Raw genomic sequence first — 23,945 nt, forward strand, 5'->3', positions numbered from 1 at the left:
AAAAGAGCTTGCTTATGAAAGTTTGAAAGAGAAACAGGAAGCCTGTCAATATTATAATTACAAAGCAGAATAAACTTTAAACCACCCAACTGAGAAAACACATGACTAGAGATAAAATTCCATATTGAAGCAGGTTCTTTTAAATGGTTTTTAATCCAGTTAACTTTAAAAGTGTTATTTAGCGTACTGAAGTCAATAAATTTGAGCCCACCCTTGTTGTAGTCATTCATCATAACAGATTTTTTAACATAATGTGTTCTGTTTTTCCAAATAAAATTCAATAGTAACTGGTCAATGCTTTTACACATTTTTGTATCCACACCCAATGGTATTGCAGCATATGTCAATCTTGATATGCCTTCAGCTTTTGAAAGTAGAGTCCTACCCTTCACTGACAAATCTCTTTGGAGCATATAATAAACTTTTTTTTTGTTTTATCAATTACAGGGTTAAAGTTGACGCAACACCTGAGATTCTGATCCTTAGTTATAACTATACCCAAGTAGTTAACTTGCTCTTTTACTGGTATATTGGAAATAGAAGCAATATTACAACCTTTGACTGCCATCAGTTCACATTTGTTCACATTCAAATGTAGACCTGATGCTAAAGAAAAAACCTGAATAATGTCCAATGCAACAGAGACCTGTGATGAGTCATTTAAAAACAGTGTAGTGTCATCAGCCAGTTGACTTATAATGATCTCTCTATCTAGCACAGACATTCCCTTTAGACCACTGTTCTTTATATGATTAGCCAATAATTGGGTACATAGCAAAAATAAGTAAGGGGAAATCGGGCACCCCTGCCGAATGCCACATTTTTGTTCAAACCTGGGGGATGAGCCATTCTTTAATTTAATTGAACTATTATTAAAAGACAAACTTTTGATGAGCCTTAATAATCATTTGACGTCACATAGATGCGACGTAGTCGTGTTTTTCTGGCTGGTACTGCGCGTGCGCAATGATAGGAGTCCTTGGCTGGCCGGCCTCTTGTAGGTTACTTACCCTGTGAGAGACACAAACAGAATGCAGAGTTGGACACAGCTTTACCGATCTCTGGCCACGGTAAGAGTGGTACATTTTTATTTATTTTTTTTACCAGTGAGCTCCACGTGTTGTCCTGGTAGGTTCCGAAATGGTCTTATTTGCTGCTGGTCCCGGGGATCCAAGTACTTTAAGACCAGCCGCCCAGGGTTAGCAAGCGGATCAGCTAACAGCTTATGTCCGCTGATGTCGTACGTATGTAGCACCAGACTCCACAGGAAAAGCTTAACATGGAGACATTTTCTCTTTGTCAGAGACAAAATACATCATTAAACATGTATTTCGTATGTTTTTAAAATGTGTATAATTTTGTTGTTATATCGGCATAAATAGAAATGACAAATATGTCCATAAAATAGAGTTACGAGTTTTGTTATTGTACGTTTGTGTAATGTTTTGGGAAACGTATTCTGAAAAAATGTTAGATTTACCACTTACGGCAGATCAACTGAAAATGTAGTTCTTATTTGATATTTGTATTGTGCTGAGGTGTAAGAGGTTTACAACGTGGTCATTTGACTGTTCTCTCATCGCAAGTCATATTAGCATGCTAACTGTGTTAGCATTGGTTACCTAACTCTTGATGTAATTTATGTCGTAAGCATGGAACATAATTTTTTAGCCTTCCCTGTTTCATTATGGAGTCAAACAGCTAATTACTCTTCTTTATACCTCGTTTTAGAGAAGCATTATCTATTATTACTTCAACACTTTTACCCAGTTGTCAGAGTGGTGTGCCTAAATTGAAAGGTTAGAATAAATTGTTAGGTTATATTTTGTGCAGTATAAAAGTTTAAACATACTTTTTGATAATTTCTTTATTATTCAGAACTTATTATGCCATTTGATATTCCGATAGAGATGTTGCATCTCCCTAAATATGTTTTTGTAGTGCTTTTTACTCTCTTACGGATATAGAATTAATAGTTTAACACTACAGTGAAAAAGGTAGCTGGGCGTTTGTTTCTAATCTTCAATCATGACCCACCCCTTTCTTTGAAAATGTTTAACATTTGAATTGTGAAACTAGATTGGCTCACCTTATTCGTGGTTGTGATTTAAAGCTTTTTTTAAATTTGCTTCACAGCGGGGCCACCATCTCCCCTGCAAACTGCATGGAGCTGCAGCAGTGCCTGTCAGAACCTACGCTGACAAAGCTGCAAGTAAGAGGACCCTACATCTTATCAGTCTTTATTAATCACATGGACTTTGAGCCCTGTTGTTGGCTTTTTTTTTTTTTTTTTTTGTTGTTCATCATGTGGCATCAATAAGTCAGATATGTTACGAGTTTATCCCTTTATTATTTGATACAAATGCAATTTAATTGTCCCACACATATACACTTTCAGTGCAATCTGTTGGTTTCCTTAGCTAGGAAATTGTTTTTGAATTGGCTCTATATGAACGAATTGGATTATTTTATGAATAATTATGATTACAATTAATTGAATTCCAATTGGCTTGAATTGGACTTTATTATCTAAGTGCCTTGAGATGATATTTGTTGTATTTGGCGCTATATAAATAAAAATGAATTGAATTGAATTGAATATACAGACGACAGAAAACTTTATTTATTGTAATTAAAACAAAAAGCTGTAGGTTGTGTGTGAAGGGACTTACCTCTACACCAAGCCAACAATCAGCCCTTGGACATGTCTCGTGCGTTGACTGTCTTTCTTGTGTTTGCATGGTTTCCATTTAAATTAATTCATTAATTTTTTTTTCCAACTGATGCAACAGTTAAAATCATCATGAGAGACCTCACTCTGATTTACTGAATGAGTGTACAAGAGGGGAGGTGGCAATGACGACAGAAAACAAATGGATAACTTAACATGCCGCACACAGTCTCTTCACATTTGTGACACTTTCACAACAACATAGCCATGTGAAGTCGAGAATCTGAACATTAACCAATAATCATGGTTCAAGAGTCACAATGTACACACTTTATTATCTTTTAAATCTACGCGTGTTCTATTTTTACCTATTGTTTTTTGTAAAAAGGCTCTCAAAGATTTATTATGGATGTGTACACACACACACACACACACACACACACACACACACACACACACACACACACACACACACACACACACACACACAGTATCCCTGCAGACTTTTCTTTTTCATATTTAGCACCTTCTTCAGATCACTGGTGATCCAGGTTTGTTATGGGAGAAGCACCTCACAGTCCTCATGGGAATAACACTCTGCACACAGAAGTTAATGAAGTTGGTCAGACTCTCATTCATGGCATTTATGTCATCTCCATATGGCTCACCGAGTGCATTCCAGTCTGTGGACTCAAAGCATCCCCTCAGATTTTTTTTTCAGCTTCTCTAAAGTGTGTATGATCACAGGTTCATACACACTTTAAACAATGGTTGTAGAGCTGGAGCTGAGGAGAACCAGAATGTGGCCCTTATGGAGGATGGGCAGCGGAGCTGTCTGCTTCTTTTACATAACTTTAACTCATTTATTTTTACTGGTGGAGCAGTTGACAGTTATATCCGGGAAGCATGCTGTCAGTCGTGTGTTTATTTTTCGTTCAGAACAGAACAAAAATGCAGATAAGTCTCATCATTTTAATCTCTGTGAGGGCCGACTAGATTCCCAAATGTTGATTCCACTTTTTCTAATGTGAATCCAGTCTTTAAACCAGAAAAAACACCTCATATACATTTTGTTGTAGATTGGTTGAAGTATTTAACTTTTTGTTTCTACTTCCTGTGGGTTTGAATAGTGATTAAAAGCTGCTGTGTTGCCTTTCTGTAGTTGATGCAGATGTCACAGTGGTGGGTTCCGGTCCAGGTGGCTACGTTGCTGCCATCAAAGCTGCACAGCTCGGCTTCAAGGTGCCCCACCGTTCATGTGCCTCTTTGGCTCGTTTCATTTTTATGGAAGGAAACTTTGAAACCTGTCTGAGATGAACTACACAATTCTTTCCTTTCAAACAAATACACTGCTGTCTCTAATGCACTGATTTCCTGTCACAGACAGTTTGTGTGGAGAAAAATGCCACGCTGGGAGGGACCTGTCTCAACGTTGGCTGCATCCCCTCAAAGGTAACAAACTGGGTTTGGTCCTTTTCAGAATGTTTACTGCTCATTTTGAAAATGTTTTGCAGTAAAATTGCCAGCTTGCTGAGATTCTTTTGTTCTCTGTCTATTGTGGTTGTTGTCATTATTATCTTTAGAATAAAAATCTAAAGTTAAGATTGCTGAACTTGCATCGCTCTTCCAACTGAGTTCACATCTTTGTTCCTGCAGGCTCTGCTCAACAACTCCCATCTGTACCACATGGCTCATGGCAAGGACTTTGAAAGCAGAGGCATTGAATGTAAGATGCTTCTGTTGACTTCCTAGACGTTTTTGCACATTTATTTGGAGCACAGTAAGCCGGACAAGACACCAAAGGGGTTTTCAGATTGAGAGTTTTATGATAAATCTCCAAAGTTTAGTGCAGTTAATTTGCATCAACTGTTACTCAATAACCAAAGCACTTCCAGTACTCGTTCATGTTGAGGCTAGATTCAGTTCTAAGAGATCTACATAATTATGTCACGTTACTAGCAGAGCAGAGCTTAAAAAAAATGATGAGCTCTTAGATCCAAGGACTCAGGTCAGCTGGTCCAGTCCAGAGTCCAGACTAAACATGGAGAAGCAGCATTTAGCTGTTATGCTGCAAACAAGTGGAACAAACTGCCAGTGGAGATTAAACTTTCACCAAATGGAGACATTTTTAAATCCAGGTTAAAAACATTTCTGTTCTCATGTGTCTATGCATGAAATCTGCACGATATCTTTGAACTTATCTAGACTGTTGCTTGTTTTTAAATTCATTTAAATGATTTTATTTCTTTCTCTTTATATTCTTTTATGTATTTTTAATGCTTCTTCCACTCCCCACTGCAATGCTTTTATTTTATGTAAATTACTTTGAATTGTTTATACATGAAATGTGCTATACAAGTAAATTTGATTTGATTTGATACTGCAGAGGGCCACAGTGCAGGAGATGACAACATGTTTCAGATTTAAAACGTGGCGCTCGCAACATGTTAGTCAGTCAGGTTGGTCACCATGACCCTGCTCCTATCCTAGGTAGGGTAAGCAGAGCTTTACTCTGGACAGCCACAGTTTGTACTGTTGGACCACTTTTTCAGTGCTGCAGCCAGTAGTTGTGGTGGTTGAAACGGAAAGATCTGGTTCTGAGTTACTCTGGCTCCGCTTTGGTGCAAAACCCCCCAAAATGACAGTCAAAAATGCCAAACTACATTGCACTTATCATGTTGTGACAAAGAAGAATCTTACCTTTGAAAGCTGCAATCAACATTTTTGAGTCTTATTTTAATGGAGCCAAAGTAATTGTACTTTCTATGAGTGAGACCTCTCCTCTCCTCTCCTCTCCTCTCCTCTCCTCTCCTCTCCTCTCCTCTCCTCTCCTCTCCTCTCCTCTCCTCTCCTCTCCTCTCCTCTCCTCTCCTCTCCTCTCCTCTCCTCTCCTCTCTCTGTCGTCCAGTTAGATGTCCATGTTAGATTCTGTTAAAAAAAACAAAAAAAACAGCAAGTGCTGATTGTTTTAAAATGTCAAGTAAAAGGACGGATTACTTATCTTATCAAATAATTGCTTTATCACTTGTGATTAAGTTTTCTGCACGGCCATAACCTTCCATCTCCATCTTTAGCCCTTTGGAGACTGCACCCACGCCAGTGTGGGTGTTGCATGTTTTTATTTTTATTTTTCAGCAGTTGAATCATGGTCAGAATTTATTTTTTTATATCAATCTACATAGTATTTTGGTTTAAGAGACGTCTGCAGTGTATGTGTTGGGTTCTGAGATTTACCGAGCTTATTATCTGTCCGCAAAGGCAGCACGCACCGCCTTCTCGGACATTTACATTTCAGACTCCTCAGGGGTAAGCTAAGACTACAACTGAATTGTAGGAGGAAGATCAGAGAGCTGGCTTTGCTATCTATTGTGATATTTATCCTTTAAATGGTAAATGCACATTAACATCCACAACGGTTCAAGAGAGTCCAGATTTCAGTGGTTGGGCTATTGGAGGGTGAGCACGATCCATCCATCCATCCATCCATCCATCCATCCATCCATCCATCCATCCATCCATCCATTATCTTCCGCTTCTCCGGGGGTCGGGTCGCGGGGGCAGCAGCTTGAGCAGAGAAACCCAGACGTCCCTGTCCCCGGCCACTTCCTCCAGCTCTTCTGGGGGGGACCCCGAGGCGTTCCCAGGCCAGCCGAGAGACATAGTCTCTCCAACGTGTCCTGGGTCTTCCCCGGGGCCTCCTCCCAGTGGGACGGGCCCGGAACACCTCACCAGGGAGGCGTCCAGGAGGCATCCTAACCAGATGCCCGAGCCACCTCATCTGACTCCTCTGAATGTGGAGGAGCAGCGGTTCTACTCTGAGCCCCTCCCGGATGACCGAGCTTCTCACCCTATCTCTAAGGGAGAGCCCAGACACCCTGCGGAGGAAACTCATTTTGGCCGCTTGTATTCGCGACCTCGTTCTTTCGGTCACTACCCACAGCTCGTGACCATAGGTGAGGGTAGGAACATAGATTGACCGGTAAATCGAGCTTGGCCTTCTGGTTCAGCTCCTTCTTCACCACGACGGGCCGGTGCAGAGCCCGCATCACTGCAGACGCCGCACCGATCCGTCTGTCAATCTCCTGTTCCATTCGTCCCTTACTCGTGAACAAGACCCCGAGATACTTGAACTCCTCCACTTGGAGAAGGATCTCATTCCCGACCCGGAGAGGGCATTCCACCCTTTTCCGGCTGAGGACCATGGTCTCGGTGAGCACGATGCCACTGGCCATTTCAGTGATGCTGTGGCTTTGCTGTTCCGTATTGGGACGGATCAGTGGTTACTTTAGCTTCTGTTTGCCTCCTCACTGCAGAGGCAGGTGTTAATTAGCCTCTTCTGTTGATGTTTCTCTGGTGACTCTTTGTTGTCCCTAATGTCAGATCCGACAGTGTTCTAATTTCGCAGCACTAAACGTTAGTCTGATAGATCATTACAGATGGAATATGGCCTCTTACCTTTACATTTAAAACCTAGCAGAGATGAAACAGAACAACAACAGCAATCATGTTAGCAGACGGATGCTGAATAACCTCTCTCCCTCTCAGTCTCAGGCCTCTCGTTGAACCTGGAGAAGATGATGGCTCAGAAGAGCGGGGCAGTCAAAGCGCTCACTGGAGGAATCGCCCATCTGTTCAAACAGAACAAAGTCTGGCCCGTCTCTTTGTCTTGTTGTGGTTTGAACTGTCACACTGCTTGTCAGAACCACAGGTAAGAGCATTTTAACCATGGCAACACTTTTCTTCAGGTAACCCACGTCAACGGTTTTGGGAAAGTGACCGGTAAGAATCAGGTGACGGCAATAACAGCTGATGGTAGCGAGCAGGTCATCAACACGAAGAACATCCTTATCGCCACAGGCTCTGAGGTCACACCTTTCCCTGGTATTCAGGTACAGCTTCATTCATTACCTGCTGCTGTTTGCATTTCAATCCTTAAAGCTGAACCCAGAACTGTGGCTCATTCAGTCAAACTGCCCCTGGTGTTATTTTCCGCACTGCTCACCTGCAGTCATGTCTCTCTAGATCGACGAGGACACCATTGTGTCTTCGACAGGAGCTCTGTCCCTGAAGAAAGTGCCTGGGGAGCTGATTGTGATTGGAGCTGGAGTCATTGGGGTGGAGCTGGTCAGCATCACTTTACTCACTTAAACACATCATTAGCTGAGCCCAACTGGTCTTCATCGCACCAATATTTCCTGCCTCACTGAGCAGGGTTGAAAGGAAGAAAAAAAATAAGAGACTTCCTTTCGCCTTCATTTTCCCTGGCATCATTGGAAAGTGTCATGGTGTTACAGAAATGATGAATGCAGTAATGAAGTTCCTTTCCCTTAGTTACTTAGATACTTTCACAGTCTCCTTTCATTCGGTGTGACAGAAAAGACTATTTGCTCTGACCCATAATCTCTGTTCTGAAGCTCACATTCCGCTTGTGTGAGTCGTGTTTGTCCCTATGTCCTTCAGGGGTCAGTGTGGCAGCGTCTGGGTTGTAAGGTCACAGCAGTGGAGTTCCTGGGCCACGTGGGCGGCTTGGGCATCGATATGGAAATTTCCAAGAACTTCCAGCGCATCCTTCAGAAGCAGGGCCTCAAGTTCAAGCTCGGTACCAAAGTCATGGGAGCCACCAAGAGGCCGGACGGCAAAATTGATGTGGCGTGAGTTTAACTCGCCTGGTTCAGCCATTTCTGGCATTTCTGGCACCCGTGGTGAAAGTCTCCCATTTTGAAATCTCAAGTGTGTCATGCAGTTTGTTTAATGTTTCAGAGTGGAGGCGGCAGCTGGAGGGAAGAATGAAACTCTGACCTGTGATGTGCTGCTGGTATGCATCGGCAGACGACCGTTCACCCAGAATCTGGGTCTGGAAGCTGCCGGCATTGAGCTGGACAACAGGGGTCGCATACCCGTCAACAGCCGCTTCCAGACCAAAGTGCCCAGGTACCACCGAGTCCAGGCTGTGATGAGCTGGCGTTTCTCTCTTTCTTTGAATTCCACAAATTTTGGCATCCATCACACTGCAGTAGGAGAAATCGATCTCCACCTTTTTCTTTGCAAGACTGTGCCAACGGGGGCCTCTGAACGTTGTCTGGTGTGAGAGCCATTTTCATCCACAGTCAAAATGATCACCAGCATTATTTCATGTTGGTCATCTTCTATCTGAGACCACCGAGCTTCCCTGCGAGGCCCCGGATGAAAGACACTCCCAACAGCTGATTGTTGGCCGGCTGTAGAAGAACTCTTAGTCTGGCACACCTTGCACAGGGATTTTTATGGAAGGGGATTCTTTGGGTATTTATGTTAGGTTGTTGTGTACTTGACTAATACGTTATTCTAATCATATAATTCCTCATCCACATGCAAGGATTGGAATGTAAAGTTGCGCTTCGGAATATCATTTTCCCTGCCCAGGAATAAATCACCAGCTAGGTTTAACTAAAGAAGTGACCTGGGGTTGAGGTTCAGCAACATTTGGTCATAAATGAGGTCAACTGACTACCTGAATACACGGAATGACGACGTTTTTCCATCAATATATTTATTTATTTTTCCCTCCCTGATTAGGGATGGGAATCGAGAACCGGTTCTTGTTGAGAACCGGTTCCCAGTGTTTCAATTCCTTGGAATCGTTTGGCGATTTTGCAAACGATTCCCTTATCGATTCCAGTGGGCGCGAATGACGTTGCGTGGCGAGTCCAGTGCAGCCAGCAGCCAACAGTAAACATGGTGCCCAAGCGGTACAAACGCTCGAAAGTTTGGTTACACATCCCTAAAAAAGACGACAACAGGGCAACTTGCAAAGTGAATATTTCACCAAAGGGAGGAAATACTACCAACATGCAATAACTATGAATGAATGTCGCGTTTTCGATCTGCTCCGGACTAACGTTGGTGAATCTGAACCCAGCAACGTTAGCAACGTTAGCATGTCCTCGGCTAACACTGCGGGTCACTAACTAACAAACACTGCCTATCATGTTAGCGCCATTTGCCTCATTGTAAAAGCTGCTGTTAGTAACGGTTAAGGTTAAATGAATGCCTTCTCAGGCATTACATTTAGATGAAATCATGAGAGACAGAGCCTGACTGGCTCAGAGCCAGAGGCTGGTGGTACTACCCCCAGTTCACCTCTACCTCCAGCTTCTCCTTTCACCAGAGCAGGGAAGAGTTAAATTACCCAGGCCATGATAGACCAATGTGGACCTCACCGTTGTTGGGTTTGTAATGTCATGACTCGTGTTACTTCTGAACTAAACAAAGTTGATGCTAATCGACCGGTTTGTTGTCCTTTTTCTCCAAATGAGAATCAATAAGGGAACCGATAAAGAACCGAATCGTTAAGCAGAATGGAAAATGGAATTGGAATCGTAAAAATCTTATCAATTCCCATCCCTATCCCTGATGGCACGAACATATTCCACGATGACAATGTCAGGATTCATCAGGCATCTTCTATGTGCTGTAGCAGACTCTCCTTTATCAATGGAAGAGGAAAGTTGAATGCAACTCTGAAGGAAATGAATGTTGAGAGTGCATCAGACAGTGCGACTGCCCTCATCACAGATAAACGTGGTCCAGCACAATATTAGTGTGTGACAGTTAGTTTTTTTTTAAGGCAGTGTAGTAATGATTGACTGTCGCCTCTTTAAAGAAGACATTTCAGTGACCCTTTTCCCCTCTTCTTCTCCCGCCCCTTCAGTATTTATGCAATCGGTGATGTGGTCGCTGGACCGATGTTGGCTCACAAAGCAGAAGACGAGGGAATCATATGTGTGGAGGGAATGGCCGGCGGCGCTGTTCACATAGACTACAATTGTGTGCCCTCTGTCATCTACACACACCCCGAGTGTGCCTGGGTGGGTAAGACGGAGGAGCAGCTCAAAGACGAGGTAAGCTCTGGTCCTTGGGTTTACTTCACCTAAAAAACCACTAAGACGAGTAATCCCATTGTTCACTGCAGCCTTCAAACATAGACCGAAGTCCTGAAATGTTGAAAAGACGTTCTGGAGCTTGTGTGAACACGAATGCCTGACCTCCTGCAGAGATTTTCCCTGTGATGAAAGTTGACCAAATATTCTGGAGCATTGTGTGTGCTGAGGAGATTCTGCTCTTATCTGCTGACCTGTATGCTGATTTGCACTCGCTCATCGCCATTCTGGATACATACAGATGCACGCAGGGTCGTATCAGCACAATAAGGAGCCTCATCTGATGTCCAGAGTTAGTTTCTGCACCACATCCTGCCCCCTGCAGATGGAGGTTCCTCCACTCTCCCTCACACAGAAAACCACCTGCTGTGTATTTGTTTTAAAGAATCTGCAGGGAAGTCTGGATGTTGAAGTGGCTTTTATGTCCAGACATCACCTCACCAGCTGCAGTGTCGGCTTCAGTAATCACATACTGTAGCTGTTGGTGTCTACAATATCCTTACTGCTATAGTTTTTAGATTTCTGTTATATAATTATCTTTTTTTTGTTTAACTCAGACTCACTAGGTTTGGAGTTAACATTGTCCACATGATGGTGATGTTTCCTCGTTATAAATCATCACAATGTTCATCATGTGTTTGTGATGATGAGCAACATTTGAAGCTTCATCATCCTGTTAGCTTTGCTAATGCTTGAGTATTCCAGCATGAGCAAAACATTTTCACAGAGTTGCATTCCTTGCTCAAAGCCCTGCTGTGTTTTATAGTCTCCATCTCCCCTCCTCAGGGCGTCCCATACAAAGTTGGCAAGTTCCCTTTCGCAGCCAACAGCCGAGCCAAGACCAACGCCGACACTGATGGTTTGGTGAAGATCCTCAGTCACAAGGAGACGGACAGGATGCTCGGAGCCCACATCCTTGGAACTGTAAGAACAGAGCAGTCATCTCCTGTAGCTGTTAGCTTGTGTGCGGCTGATTAATGATGAAAGTTTGTTGATGTCAGTGCTGTTTACTCTGTGAGAACATAAATGCAGACAGTTTCTCTCAGATTCATCTTCAGGCATTAAGACCTGATGATGAGTAAGATCTGAGCTTTCCCTGCTCTCATGGCTCAATGTCTGCTGTTAGGAGATTATTATTTTTCTTTTAATCAGGAATGATCATTTCATTGACTATTCACATCAATGTTTCAATAAACTGTTTATTGCGCTTAAAACGCAGTAAATCAGATCCAGAGATTGGGCAAATGTTTAACCACCTGAAAGTACAGAAATGTCTAAGTAGTTACTGTTGTTAACCAAGTCAACAGGGTGCATTGTGCACAGTGGCCTTTAAAGGACATGTTAGTCTCAGCTTTGCATGATCACAAGAACTGAGGGAAAAAACAGATGTTGAGCTGAACATGTTTGTCTCCCTGCAGGGCGCAGGAGAAATGATCAATGAAGCTACTCTGGCCATGGAGTATGGCGCCTCCTGTGAGGACGTCGCCCGGGTCTGCCACGCCCATCCTGTACGTGCCGCTGCCACATTAAAAACACACACAGCGGAGCATATCCGCAGCCGCACTAAAAACGCACACAGCGGAGCATATCCGCAGCCGCACTAAAAACGCACACGGCGGAGCATATCCGCTGCCGCACTAAAAACGCACACGGCGGAGCATATACGCTGCCGCACTAAAAACGCACACGGCAGAGCATATCCGCTGCCGCACTAAAAACGCACACGGCGGAGCATATACGCTGCCGCACTAAAAACGCACACGGCAGAGCATATCCGCTGTCGCACTAAAAACGCACACGGCGGAGCATATCCACTGCCGCACTAAAAAGGCACACGGCAGAGCATATCCGCTGCCGCAGCAGCACTACAAATGCACACGGCGGAGCATATACGCTGCCGCACTATAAACACATACGGCAGAGCATATCCGCTGCCGCTGCCACACTAAAAACACACACGGCGGAGCATATATGCTGCCGCACTATAAACACATACGGCAGAGCATATCCGCTGCCGCTGCCACACTAAAAACACACACGGCGGAGCACATACGCTGCCGCACTAAAACGCACACGGCAGAGCATATCCGCTGCCGCAGCAGCACTAAAGATGCACACGGCAGAGCATATCCGCTGCCGCAGCAGCACTAAAAATGCACACGGCAGTGCATATCCGCTGCTGCTGCCGCACTAAAAATGCACACGGCAGAGCATATCCGCTGCCGCATTAAAAACGCACACGGTGGAGCACATCTGCTGCTGCTGCCGCATTAAAAACGCACACGGCAGAGCATATCCGCTGCCGCATTAAAAACGCACACGGCGGAGCATATCTTCTGCTGATGCCGCATTAAAAACGCACACGGCAGAGCATATCCGCTGCCGCATTAAAAACGCACACGGCGGAGCATATCTTCTGCTGCTGCCGCATTAAAAACGCACACGGCAGAGCATATCCGCTGCCGCAGCAGCACTAAAAATGCACACGGCGGAGCATATACGCTGCCGCACTATAAACACATACGGCAGAGCATATCCGCTGCCGCTGCCACACTAAAAACACACACGGCGGAGCATATATGCTGCCGCACTATAAACACATACGGCAGAGCATATCCGCTGCCGCTGCCACACTAAAAACACACACGGCGGAGCACATACGCTGCCGCACTACAACGCACACGGCAGAGCATATCCGCTGCCGCAGCAGCACTAAAGATGCACACGGCAGAGCATATCCGCTGCCGCAGCAGCACTAAAAATGCACACGGCAGTGCATATCCGCTGCTGCTGCCGCACTAAAAATGCACACGGCAGAGCATATCCGCTGCCGCATTAAAAACGCACACGGTGGAGCACATCTGCTGCTGCTGCCGCATTAAAAACGCACACGGCAGAGCATATCCGCTGCCGCATTAAAAACGCACACGGCGGAGCATATCTTCTGCTGATGCCGCATTAAAAACGCACACGGCAGAGCATATCCGCTGCCGCATTAAAAACGCACACGGCGGAGCATATCTTCTGCTGCTGCCGCATTAAAAACGCACACGGCAGAGCATATCCGCTGCCGCACTAAAAAGGCACACGGCAGAGCATATCCGCTGCCGCAGCCGCACTAAAAACGCACACGGCAGAGCATATCCGCTGCCGCAGCAGCACTAAAAACACACACGGCGGAGCATATCCACTGCCGCACTAAAAAGGCACACGGCAGAGCATATCTGCTGCCGCAGCAGCACTAAAAGTGCACACGGCGGAGCACATACGCTGCCGCACTATAAACACATACGGCAGAGCATATCCGCTGCCGCTGCCACACTAAAAACACACACGGCGGAGCATATATGCTGCCGCACTATAAACACATACGGCAGAGCATATCCGCTGCCGCTGCCACACTAAAAACACACACGGCGGAGCATATACGCTGCCGCACTAAAACGCACACGGCAGAGCATATCCGCTGCCGCAGCAGCACTACAGATGCACACGGCAGAGCATATCCGCTGCTGCAGCAGCACTAAAAATGCACACGGCAGAGCATATCCGCTGCTGCTGCCGCACTAAAAATGCACACGGCAGAGCATATCCGCTGCCGCATTAAAAACGCACACGGTGGAGCATATCTGCTGCTGCTGCCGCATTAAAAATGCACACGGCAGAGCATATCCGCTGCCGCATTAAAAACGCACACGGCGGAGCATATCTTCTGCTGATGCCGCATTAAAAACGCACACGGCAGAGCATATCCGCTGCCGCATTAAAAACGCACACGGCGGAGCATATCTGCTGCTGCTGCCGCATTAAAAACGCACACGGCAGAGCATATCCGCTGCCGCATTAAAAACGCACACGGCGGTGCATATCTTCTGCTGCTGCCGCATTAAAAACGCACACGGCAGAGCATATCCGCTGCCGCATTAAAAACGCACACGGCGGAGCATATCTTCTGCTGCTGCCGCATTAAAAACGCACACGGCAGAGCATATCCGCTGCCGCATTAAAAACGCACACGGCGGAGCATATCTTCTGCTGCTGCCGCATTAAAAACGCACACGGCAGAGCATATCCGCTGCCGCAGCCGCACTAAAAACGCACACGGCGGAGCATATCCGCTGCCGCACTATAAACACACGGCAGAGCATATCCGCTGCCGCTGCCACACTAAAAACACGCACGGCGGAGCATATACGCTGCCGCAGCAGCACTAAAAAACGCACACGACAGAGCATATCCGCTGCTGCTGCCGCATTAAAAACACACACGGCAGAGCATATCCGCTGCTGCTGCCGCACTAAAAACGCACACGGCAGAGCATATCCACTGCCGCAGCAGCACTAAAAACGCACACGGCAGAGCATATCCGCTGCCGCAGCCGGACTAAAAACGCACACGGCGGAGCATATCCGCTGCCGCACTATAAACACACGGCAGAGCATATCCGCTGCCGCTGCCACACTAAAAACACGCACGGCGGAGCATATACGCTGCCGCACTAAAAACGCACACGGCAGAGCATATCCGCTGCCGCATTAAAAACGCACACGGCGGAGCCTATCTGCTGCCGCTGCCGCATTACAAACGCACACGGCAGAGCATATCCACTGCCGCAGCAGCACTAAAAACGCACACGGCAGAGCATATCCGCTGCCGCAGCAGCACTAAGAACACACACGGCAGAGCATATCCGCTGCTGCACTAAAAACGCACACGGCAGAGCATATCCGCTGCTGCTGCCGCATTAAAAACGCACACGGCAGAGCATATCCGCTGCTGCTGCCGCACTAAAAACGCACACGGCAGAGCATATCCACTGCCGCAGCAGCACTAAAAACGCACACGGCAGAGCATATCCGCTGCCGCAGCAGCACTAAAAACGCACACGGCAGAGCATATCCGCTGCCGCAGCAGCACTACAAACGCACACGGCAGACCATATCCGCTGCCGCAGCAGCACTAAAAACGCACACGGCAGAGCATATCCGCTGCCGCTGCCACACTAAAAACACGCACGGCGGAGCATATACGCTGCCGCAGCAGCACTAAAAACGCACACGGCAGAGCATATCCGCTGCCGCAGCAGCACTAACAACGCACACGGCAGAGCATATCCGCTGCAGCTGCCGCACTAAAAACGCACACGGCAGAGCATATCCACTGCTGCAGCAGCACTAAAAACGCACACGGCAGAGCATATCCACTGCCGCAGCAGCACTAAAAACGCACACGGCAGAGCATATCCGCTGCCGCAGCCGCACTAAAAGCGCACACGGCGGAGCATATCCGCTGCCGCACTATAAACACACGGCAGAGCATATCCGCAGCCGCACTAAAAACACACACGGCGGAGCATATCCGCTGCCGCACTATAAACACGCACGGCGGAGCATATACGCTGCCGCACTATAAACACATACGGCAGAGCATATCCGCCACCGCTGCCACACTAAAAACACACACGGCGGAGCATATATGCTGCCGCACTATAAACACATACGGCAGAGCATATCCGCTGCCGCTGCCACACTAAAAACACACACGGCAGAGCATATCCGCTGCCGCAGCAGCACTAAAAATGCACACGGCAGAGCATATCCGCTGCTGCTGCCGCACTAAAAACGCACACGGCAGAGCATATCCGCTGCCGCATTAAAAACGCACACGGCGGAGCATATCTGCTGCTGCTGCCGCATTAAAAACGCACACGGCAGAGCATATCCGCTGCCGCATTAAAAACGCACACGGCGGAGCATATCTTCTGCTGCTGCCGCATTAAAAACTTACACGGCAGAGCATATCCGCTGCCGCATTAAAAACGCACACGGCGGAGCATATCTTCTGCGGCTGCCGCATTAAAAACGCACACGGCAGAGCATATCCGCTGCCGCATTAAAAACGCACACGGCGGAGCATATCTTCTGCTGCTGCCGCATTAAAAACGCACACGGCAGAGCATATCCGCTGCCGCATTAAAAACGCACACGGCGGAGCATATCTGCTGCTGCTGCCGCATTAAAAACGCACACGGCAGAGCATATCCGCTGCCGCATTAAAAACGCACACGGCGGAGCATATCTTCTGCTGCTGCCGCATTAAAAACGCACACGGCAGAGCATATCCGCTGCCGCTGCCACACTAAAAACACGCACGGCGGAGCATATACGCTGCCGCACTGAAAACGCACACGGCGGAGCATATCCACTGCCGCACTAAAAAGGCACACGGCAGAGCATATCCGCTGCCGCAGCAGCACTAAAAACGCACACGGCAGAGCATATCCGCTGCTGCTGCCGCACTAAAAACGCACACGGCAGAGCATATCCGCTGCTGCTGCCGCACTAAAAACGCACACGGCAGAGCATATCCGCTGCCGCACTAAAAACGCACATGGCAGAGCATATCTGCTGCCGCATTAAAAACACGCACGGCAGAGCCTATCTGCTGCCGCTGCCGCATTAAAAACGCACACGGCGGAGCATATCTGCTGCCGCACTAAAAACTTACTCGGCGGAGCATATCCACTGCCGCACTATAAACACATACGGCAGAGCATTGCCGCTGCCACACTAAAAACACACACGGCGGAGCATATACGCTGCCGCACTATAAACACATACGGCAGAGCATATCCGCCACCGCTGCCACACTAAAAACACACACGGCGGAGCATATATGCTGCCGCACTATAAACACATACGGCAGAGCATATCCGCTGCCGCTGCCACACTAAAAACACACACGGCGGAGCATATACGCTGCCACACTAAAACGCACACGGCAGAGCATATCCGCTGCCGCAGCAGCACTAAAAATGCACACGGCAGAGCATATCCGCTGCTGCTGCCGCACTAAAAACGCACACGGCAGAGCATATCCGCTGCCGCATTAAAAACGCACACGGCGGAGCATATCTGCTGCTGCTGCCGCATTAAAAACGCACACGGCAGAGCATATCCGCTGCCGCATTAAAAACGCACACGGCGGAGCATATCTTCTGCTGCTGCCGCATTAAAAACTTACACGGCAGAGCATATCCGCTGCCGCATTAAAAACGCACACGGCGGAGCATATCTTCTGCGGCTGCCGCATTAAAAACGCACACGGCAGAGCATATCCGCTGCCGCATTAAAAACGCACACGGCGGAGCATATCTTCTGCTGCTGCCGCATTAAAAACGCACACGGCAGAGCATATCCGCTGCCGCTGCCACACTAAAAACACGCACGGCGGAGCATATACGCTGCCGCACTGAAAACGCACACGGCGGAGCATATCCACTGCCGCACTAAAAAGGCACACGGCAGAGCATATCCGCTGCCGCAGCAGCACTAAAAACGCACACGGCAGAGCATATCCGCTGCCGCTGCCGCACTAAAAACGCACACGGCAGAGCATATCCACTGCCGCAGCAGCACTAAAAACGCACACGGCAGAGCATATCCACTGCCGCAGCAGCACTAAAAACGCACACGGCAGAGCATATCCGCTGCCGCAGCCGCACTAAAAGCGCACACGGCGGAGCATATCCGCTGCCGCACTATAAACACACGGCAAAGCATATCCGCAGCCGCACTAAAAACACACACGGCGGAGCATATCCGCTGCCGCACTATAAACACACGGCAGAGCATATCCGCTGCCACACTAAAAACACGCACGGCGGAGCATATACGCTGCCGCACTAAAAACGCACACGGCAGAGCATATCCGCTGCCGCATTAAAAACGCACACGGCAGAGCATATCTGCTGCCGCTGCCGCATTACAAACGCACACGGCAGAGCATATCCACTGCCGCAGCAGCACTAAAAACGCACACGGCAGAGCATATCCGCTGCCGCATTAAAAACGCACACGGCAGAGCATATCTGCTGCCGCTGCCGCATTACAAACGCACACGGCAGAGCATATCCGCTGCCGCAGCAGCACTAAAAACGCACACGGCGGAGCATATCTGCTGCCGCTGCCGCATTACAAACGCACACGGCAGAGCATATCCACTGCCGCAGCAGCACTAAAAACGCACACGGCAGAGCATATCCACTGCTGCACTAAAAACGCACACGGCAGAGCATATCTGCTGCTGCGGCCGCATTAAAAACGCACACGGCAGAGCATATCCGCTGCTGCTGCCGCACTAAAAACGCACACGGCAGAGCATATCCGCTGCTGCTGCCGCACTAAAAACGCACACGGCAGAGCATATCCGCTGCCGCAGCAGCACTAAAAACACACACGGCGGAGCATATCCACTGCCGCACTAAAAAGGCACACGGCAGAGCATATCCGCTGCCGCAGCAGCACTAAAAACGCACACGGCAGAGCATATCCGCTGCCGCTGCCGCACTAAAAACGCACACGGCAGAGCATATCCGCTGCTGCTGCCGCACTAAAAACGCACACGGCAGAGCATATCCGCTGCCGCACTAAAAACGCACATGGCAGAGCATATCTGCTGCCGCATTAAAAACACGCACGGCAGAGCCTATCTGCTGCCGCTGCCGCATTAAAAACGCACACGGCGGAGCATATCTGCTGCCGCACTAAAAACTTACTCGGCGGAGCATATCCACTGCCGCACTATAAACACATACGGCAGAGCATTGCCGCTGCCACACTAAAAACACACACGGCGGAGCATATACGCTGCCGCACTATAAACACATACGGCAGAGCATATCCGCCACCGCTGCCACACTAAAAACACACACGGCGGAGCATATATGCTGCCGCACTATAAACACATACGGCAGAGCATATCCGCTGCCGCTGCCACACTAAAAACACACACGGCAGAGCATATCCGCTGCCGCAGCAGCACTAAAAATGCACACGGCAGAGCATATCCGCTGCTGCTGCCGCACTAAAAACGCACACGGCAGAGCATATCCGCTGCCGCATTAAAAACGCACACAGCGGAGCATATCTGCTGCTGCTGCCGCATTAAAAACGCACACGGCAGAGCATATCCGCTGCCGCATTAAAAACGCACACGGCGGAGCATATCTTCTGCTGCTGCCGCATTAAAAACTTACACGGCAGAGCATATCCGCTGCCGCATTAAAAACGCACACGGCGGAGCATATCTTCTGCGGCTGCCGCATTAAAAACGCACACGGCAGAGCATATCCGCTGCCGCATTAAAAACGCACACGGCGGAGCATATCTTCTGCTGCTGCCGCATTAAAAACGCACACGGCAGAGCATATCCGCTGCCGCATTAAAAACGCACACGGCGGAGCATATCTGCTGCTGCTGCCGCATTAAAAACGCACACGGCAGAGCATATCCGCTGCCGCATTAAAAACGCACACGGCGGAGCATATCTTCTGCTGCTGCCGCATTAAAAACGCACACGGCAGAGCATATCCGCTGCCGCTGCCACACTAAAAACACGCACGGCGGAGCATATACGCTGCCGCACTGAAAACGCACACGGCGGAGCATATCCACTGCCGCACTAAAAAGGCACACGGCAGAGCATATCCGCTGCCGCAGCAGCACTAAAAACGCACACGGCAGAGCATATCCGCTGCCGCTGCCGCACTAAAAACGCACACGGCAGAGCATATCCGCTGCTGCTGCCGCACTAAAAACGCACACGGCAGAGCATATCCGCTGCCGCACTAAAAACGCACATGGCAGAGCATATCTGCTGCCGCATTAAAAACACGCACGGCAGAGCCTATCTGCTGCCGCTGCCGCATTAAAAACGCACACGGCGGAGCATATCTGCTGCCGCACTAAAAACTTACTCGGCGGAGCATATCCACTGCCGCACTATAAACACATACGGCAGAGCATTGCCGCTGCCACACTAAAAACACACACGGCGGAGCATATACGCTGCCGCACTATAAACACATACGGCAGAGCATATCCGCCACCGCTGCCACACTAAAAACACACACGGCGGAGCATATATGCTGCCGCACTATAAACACATACGGCAGAGCATATCCGCTGCCGCTGCCACACTAAAAACACACACGGCGGAGCATATACGCTGCCACACTAAAACGCACACGGCAGAGCATATCCGCTGCCGCAGCAGCACTAAAAATGCACACGGCAGAGCATATCCGCTGCTGCTGCCGCACTAAAAACGCACACGGCAGAGCATATCCGCTGCCGCATTAAAAACGCACACGGCGGAGCATATCTGCTGCTGCTGCCGCATTAAAAACGCACACGGCAGAGCATATCCGCTGCCGCATTAAAAACGCACACGGCGGAGCATATCTTCTGCTGCTGCCGCATTAAAAACTTACACGGCAGAGCATATCCGCTGCCGCATTAAAAACGCACACGGCGGAGCATATCTTCTGCGGCTGCCGCATTAAAAACGCACACGGCAGAGCATATCCGCTGCCGCATTAAAAACGCACACGGCGGAGCATATCTTCTGCTGCTGCCGCATTAAAAACGCACACGGCAGAGCATATCCGCTGCCGCTGCCACACTAAAAACACGCACGGCGGAGCATATACGCTGCCGCACTGAAAACGCACACGGCGGAGCATATCCACTGCCGCACTAAAAAGGCACACGGCAGAGCATATCCGCTGCCGCAGCAGCACTAAAAACGCACACGGCAGAGCATATCCGCTGCCGCTGCCGCACTAAAAACGCACACGGCAGAGCATATCCGCTGCTGCTGCCGCACTAAAAACGCACACGGCAGAGCATATCCGCTGCCGCACTAAAAACGCACATGGCAGAGCATATCTGCTGCCGCATTAAAAACACGCACGGCAGAGCCTATCTGCTGCCGCTGCCGCATTAAAAACGCACACGGCGGAGCATATCCGCTGCCGCACTATAAACACATACGGCAGAGCATTGCCGCTGCCACACTAAAAACACACACGGCGGAGCATATACGCTGCCGCACTATAAACACATACGGCAGAGCATATCCGCCACCGCTGCCACACTAAAAACACACACGGCGGAGCATATATGCTGCCGCACTATAAACACATACGGCAGAGCATATCCGCTGCCGCTGCCACACTAAAAACACACACGGCGGAGCATATACGCTGCCACACTAAAACGCACACGGCAGAGCATATCCGCTGCCGCAGCAGCACTAAAAATGCACACGGCAGAGCATATCCGCTGCTGCTGCCGCACTAAAAACGCACACGGCAGAGCATATCCGCTGCCGCATTAAAAACGCACACGGCGGAGCATATCTGCTGCTGCTGCCGCATTAAAAACGCACACGGCAGAGCATATCCGCTGCCGCATTAAAAACGCACACGGCGGAGCATATCTTCTGCTGCTGCCGCATTAAAAACGCACACGGCAGAGCATATCCGCTGCCGCATTAAAAACGCACACGGCGGAGCATATCTTCTGCGGCTGCCGCATTAAAAACGCACACGGCAGAGCATATCCGCTGCCGCATTAAAAACGCACACGGCGGAGCATATCTTCTGCTGCTGCCGCATTACAAACGCACACGGCAGAGCATATCCGCTGCCGCATTAAAAACGCACACGGCGGAGCATATCTGCTGCTGCTGCCGCATTAAAAACGCACACGGCAGAGCATATCCGCTGCCGCATTAAAAACGCACACGGCGGAGCATATCTTCTGCTGCTGCCGCATTAAAAACGCACACCGCAGAGCATATCCGCTGCCGCTGCCACACTAAAAACACGCACGGCGGAGCATATACGCTGCCGCACTGAAAACGCACACGGCGGAGCATATCCGCTGCCGCATTAAAAACGCACACGGCGGAGCATATCTGCTGCCGCATTACAAACGCAGACGGCAGAGCATATCCAATGCCGCAGCAGCACTAAAAACGCACACGGCAGAGCATATCCGCTGCTGCACTAAAAACGCACACGGCAGAGCATATCCGCTGCCGCTGCCACACTAAAAACACGCACGGCGGAGCATATCCGCTGCTGCTGCCGCACTAAAAACGCACACGGCAGAGCATATCCACTGCCGCAGCAGCACTAAAAACGCACACGGCAGAGCATATCCGCTGCTGCTGCCGCATTAAAAACGCACACGGCAGAGCATATCCGCTGTTGCTGCCGCACTAAAAATGCACACGGCGGAGCATATCCGCTGCCGCAGCAGCACTAAAAATGCACACGGCGGAGCATATCCGCTGCCGCAGCCGCACTAAAAACGCACACGGCGGAGCATATCTGCTGCCGCGTATTATAGTGAAGATTTGTGTGACGCTATGAAAAGTTTCAGAACATATTTTAGACCTCCAGTCCACAGTTAACTTGTCCAACTCGTTGGTTACCAGCTGAGTTTAATCAGGTTTTTGAGTTCTGTGGCTTCATTTAACTTTGAAACATCAAAAAGGCAATAAAAGTGTTTAGTTTTTAATATTTTCAAAAGCAATTTAAACCTTTCCCATGATCACATATTTACGGTTTTTAACAAAGCCACACCTTTTTTTATTGAAAGTGATGTGTTGTTGTTTTTCTCAGTTTTTTTGAGGACTTTAAAGCTGACTTTAACCACATGTTTGTCTCCGCCCGCTCCCTCCTGCAGACGGTGTCTGAGGCCTTCAGAGAAGCTAACCTGGCCGCCTCTTTTGGCAAAGCCATCAACTTCTGATCTTCCAGCAGCCGTCACACTATCAGTGCACATCATGACAAAACAGCAAGTTGTGTGTTTGCGTCAAATTTTTCTCCAACTTCATCCCATCGGGATCCCCTGTACATCCAGACTGTTCCACAGTTAGCTTAAACTTATTTAAATGTTCTCCATGAAATAATAAAATGGGTTCGCTTGGTTAATGAACGCTGACTGCATTCACTCTTTGTTTTCCACAACTAGTTTAAAAGATCTCAGAGGAGCATATTCTGCATTAAAAACATTTAGGTGTTGATATTGTTATGGCGGTGGTGTCTTCTGAAGGAAGGGAAGACGTTTGTGTCTTGGTTTTTTACTCAACACGCAAACAAATGGCAGTCGGAGCAGGAAACTGGAGCTGCTCATGCTTTTACATCGTCACGTTTAAAGGTTAAATCTACTCTTTTGTGGTCACAACCTGTTGAACTTGACATCGCTATCAGTGACATCATGGCTGAATGTCAGTTCTTATTTATTCTGTAGCTTTAAGAGCATATCGGAAGTTGTTCTCTATGAAACTGTTGTTTGGACACGTTTTGGATCATTCTCAGTTGGGTTCTGAAGGGGAGCTGTTGATGGCTGCTGGGGAACAGTTTCCTGCTCCGGTTGCTTCGCTGTCATCTGCTTTGGGCCGTTCTTGCTTGTCTCTCCATTGGAAACAATAAATACAGTTAATCAAGATTTCATTGTCCTTTTTTTTTTTTTTTGTCCTGATATCTGGTCCAGTGGGAC

General features: G+C 48.4%; 1 protein-coding gene across 1 annotated transcript; it reads left to right on the forward strand.

The window, feature by feature from the left end:
• Window positions 1-963: 963 nt before the first annotated feature.
• dld (deltaD) lies at window positions 964-23,894 on the forward strand. The gene is made up of 14 exons (XM_075469246.1): window positions 964-1,070; window positions 2,137-2,212; window positions 3,834-3,913; window positions 4,055-4,123; window positions 4,328-4,397; window positions 7,217-7,317; window positions 7,417-7,560; window positions 7,694-7,795; window positions 8,132-8,322; window positions 8,432-8,602; window positions 10,362-10,551; window positions 11,377-11,514; window positions 12,009-12,098; window positions 23,130-23,894. The coding sequence occupies exons 1-14, from the start codon at window positions 1,032-1,034 to the stop codon at window positions 23,193-23,195; spliced, it is 1,527 nt and encodes a 508-aa protein (XP_075325361.1). The 5' UTR covers window positions 964-1,031; the 3' UTR covers window positions 23,196-23,894.
• The last annotated feature ends 51 nt before the right edge of the window (window positions 23,895-23,945 follow it).

This window comes from Odontesthes bonariensis, chromosome 7, assembly GCF_027942865.1.
Source record: "Odontesthes bonariensis isolate fOdoBon6 chromosome 7, fOdoBon6.hap1, whole genome shotgun sequence".
NCBI lineage: Eukaryota > Metazoa > Chordata > Actinopteri > Atheriniformes > Atherinopsidae > Odontesthes > Odontesthes bonariensis.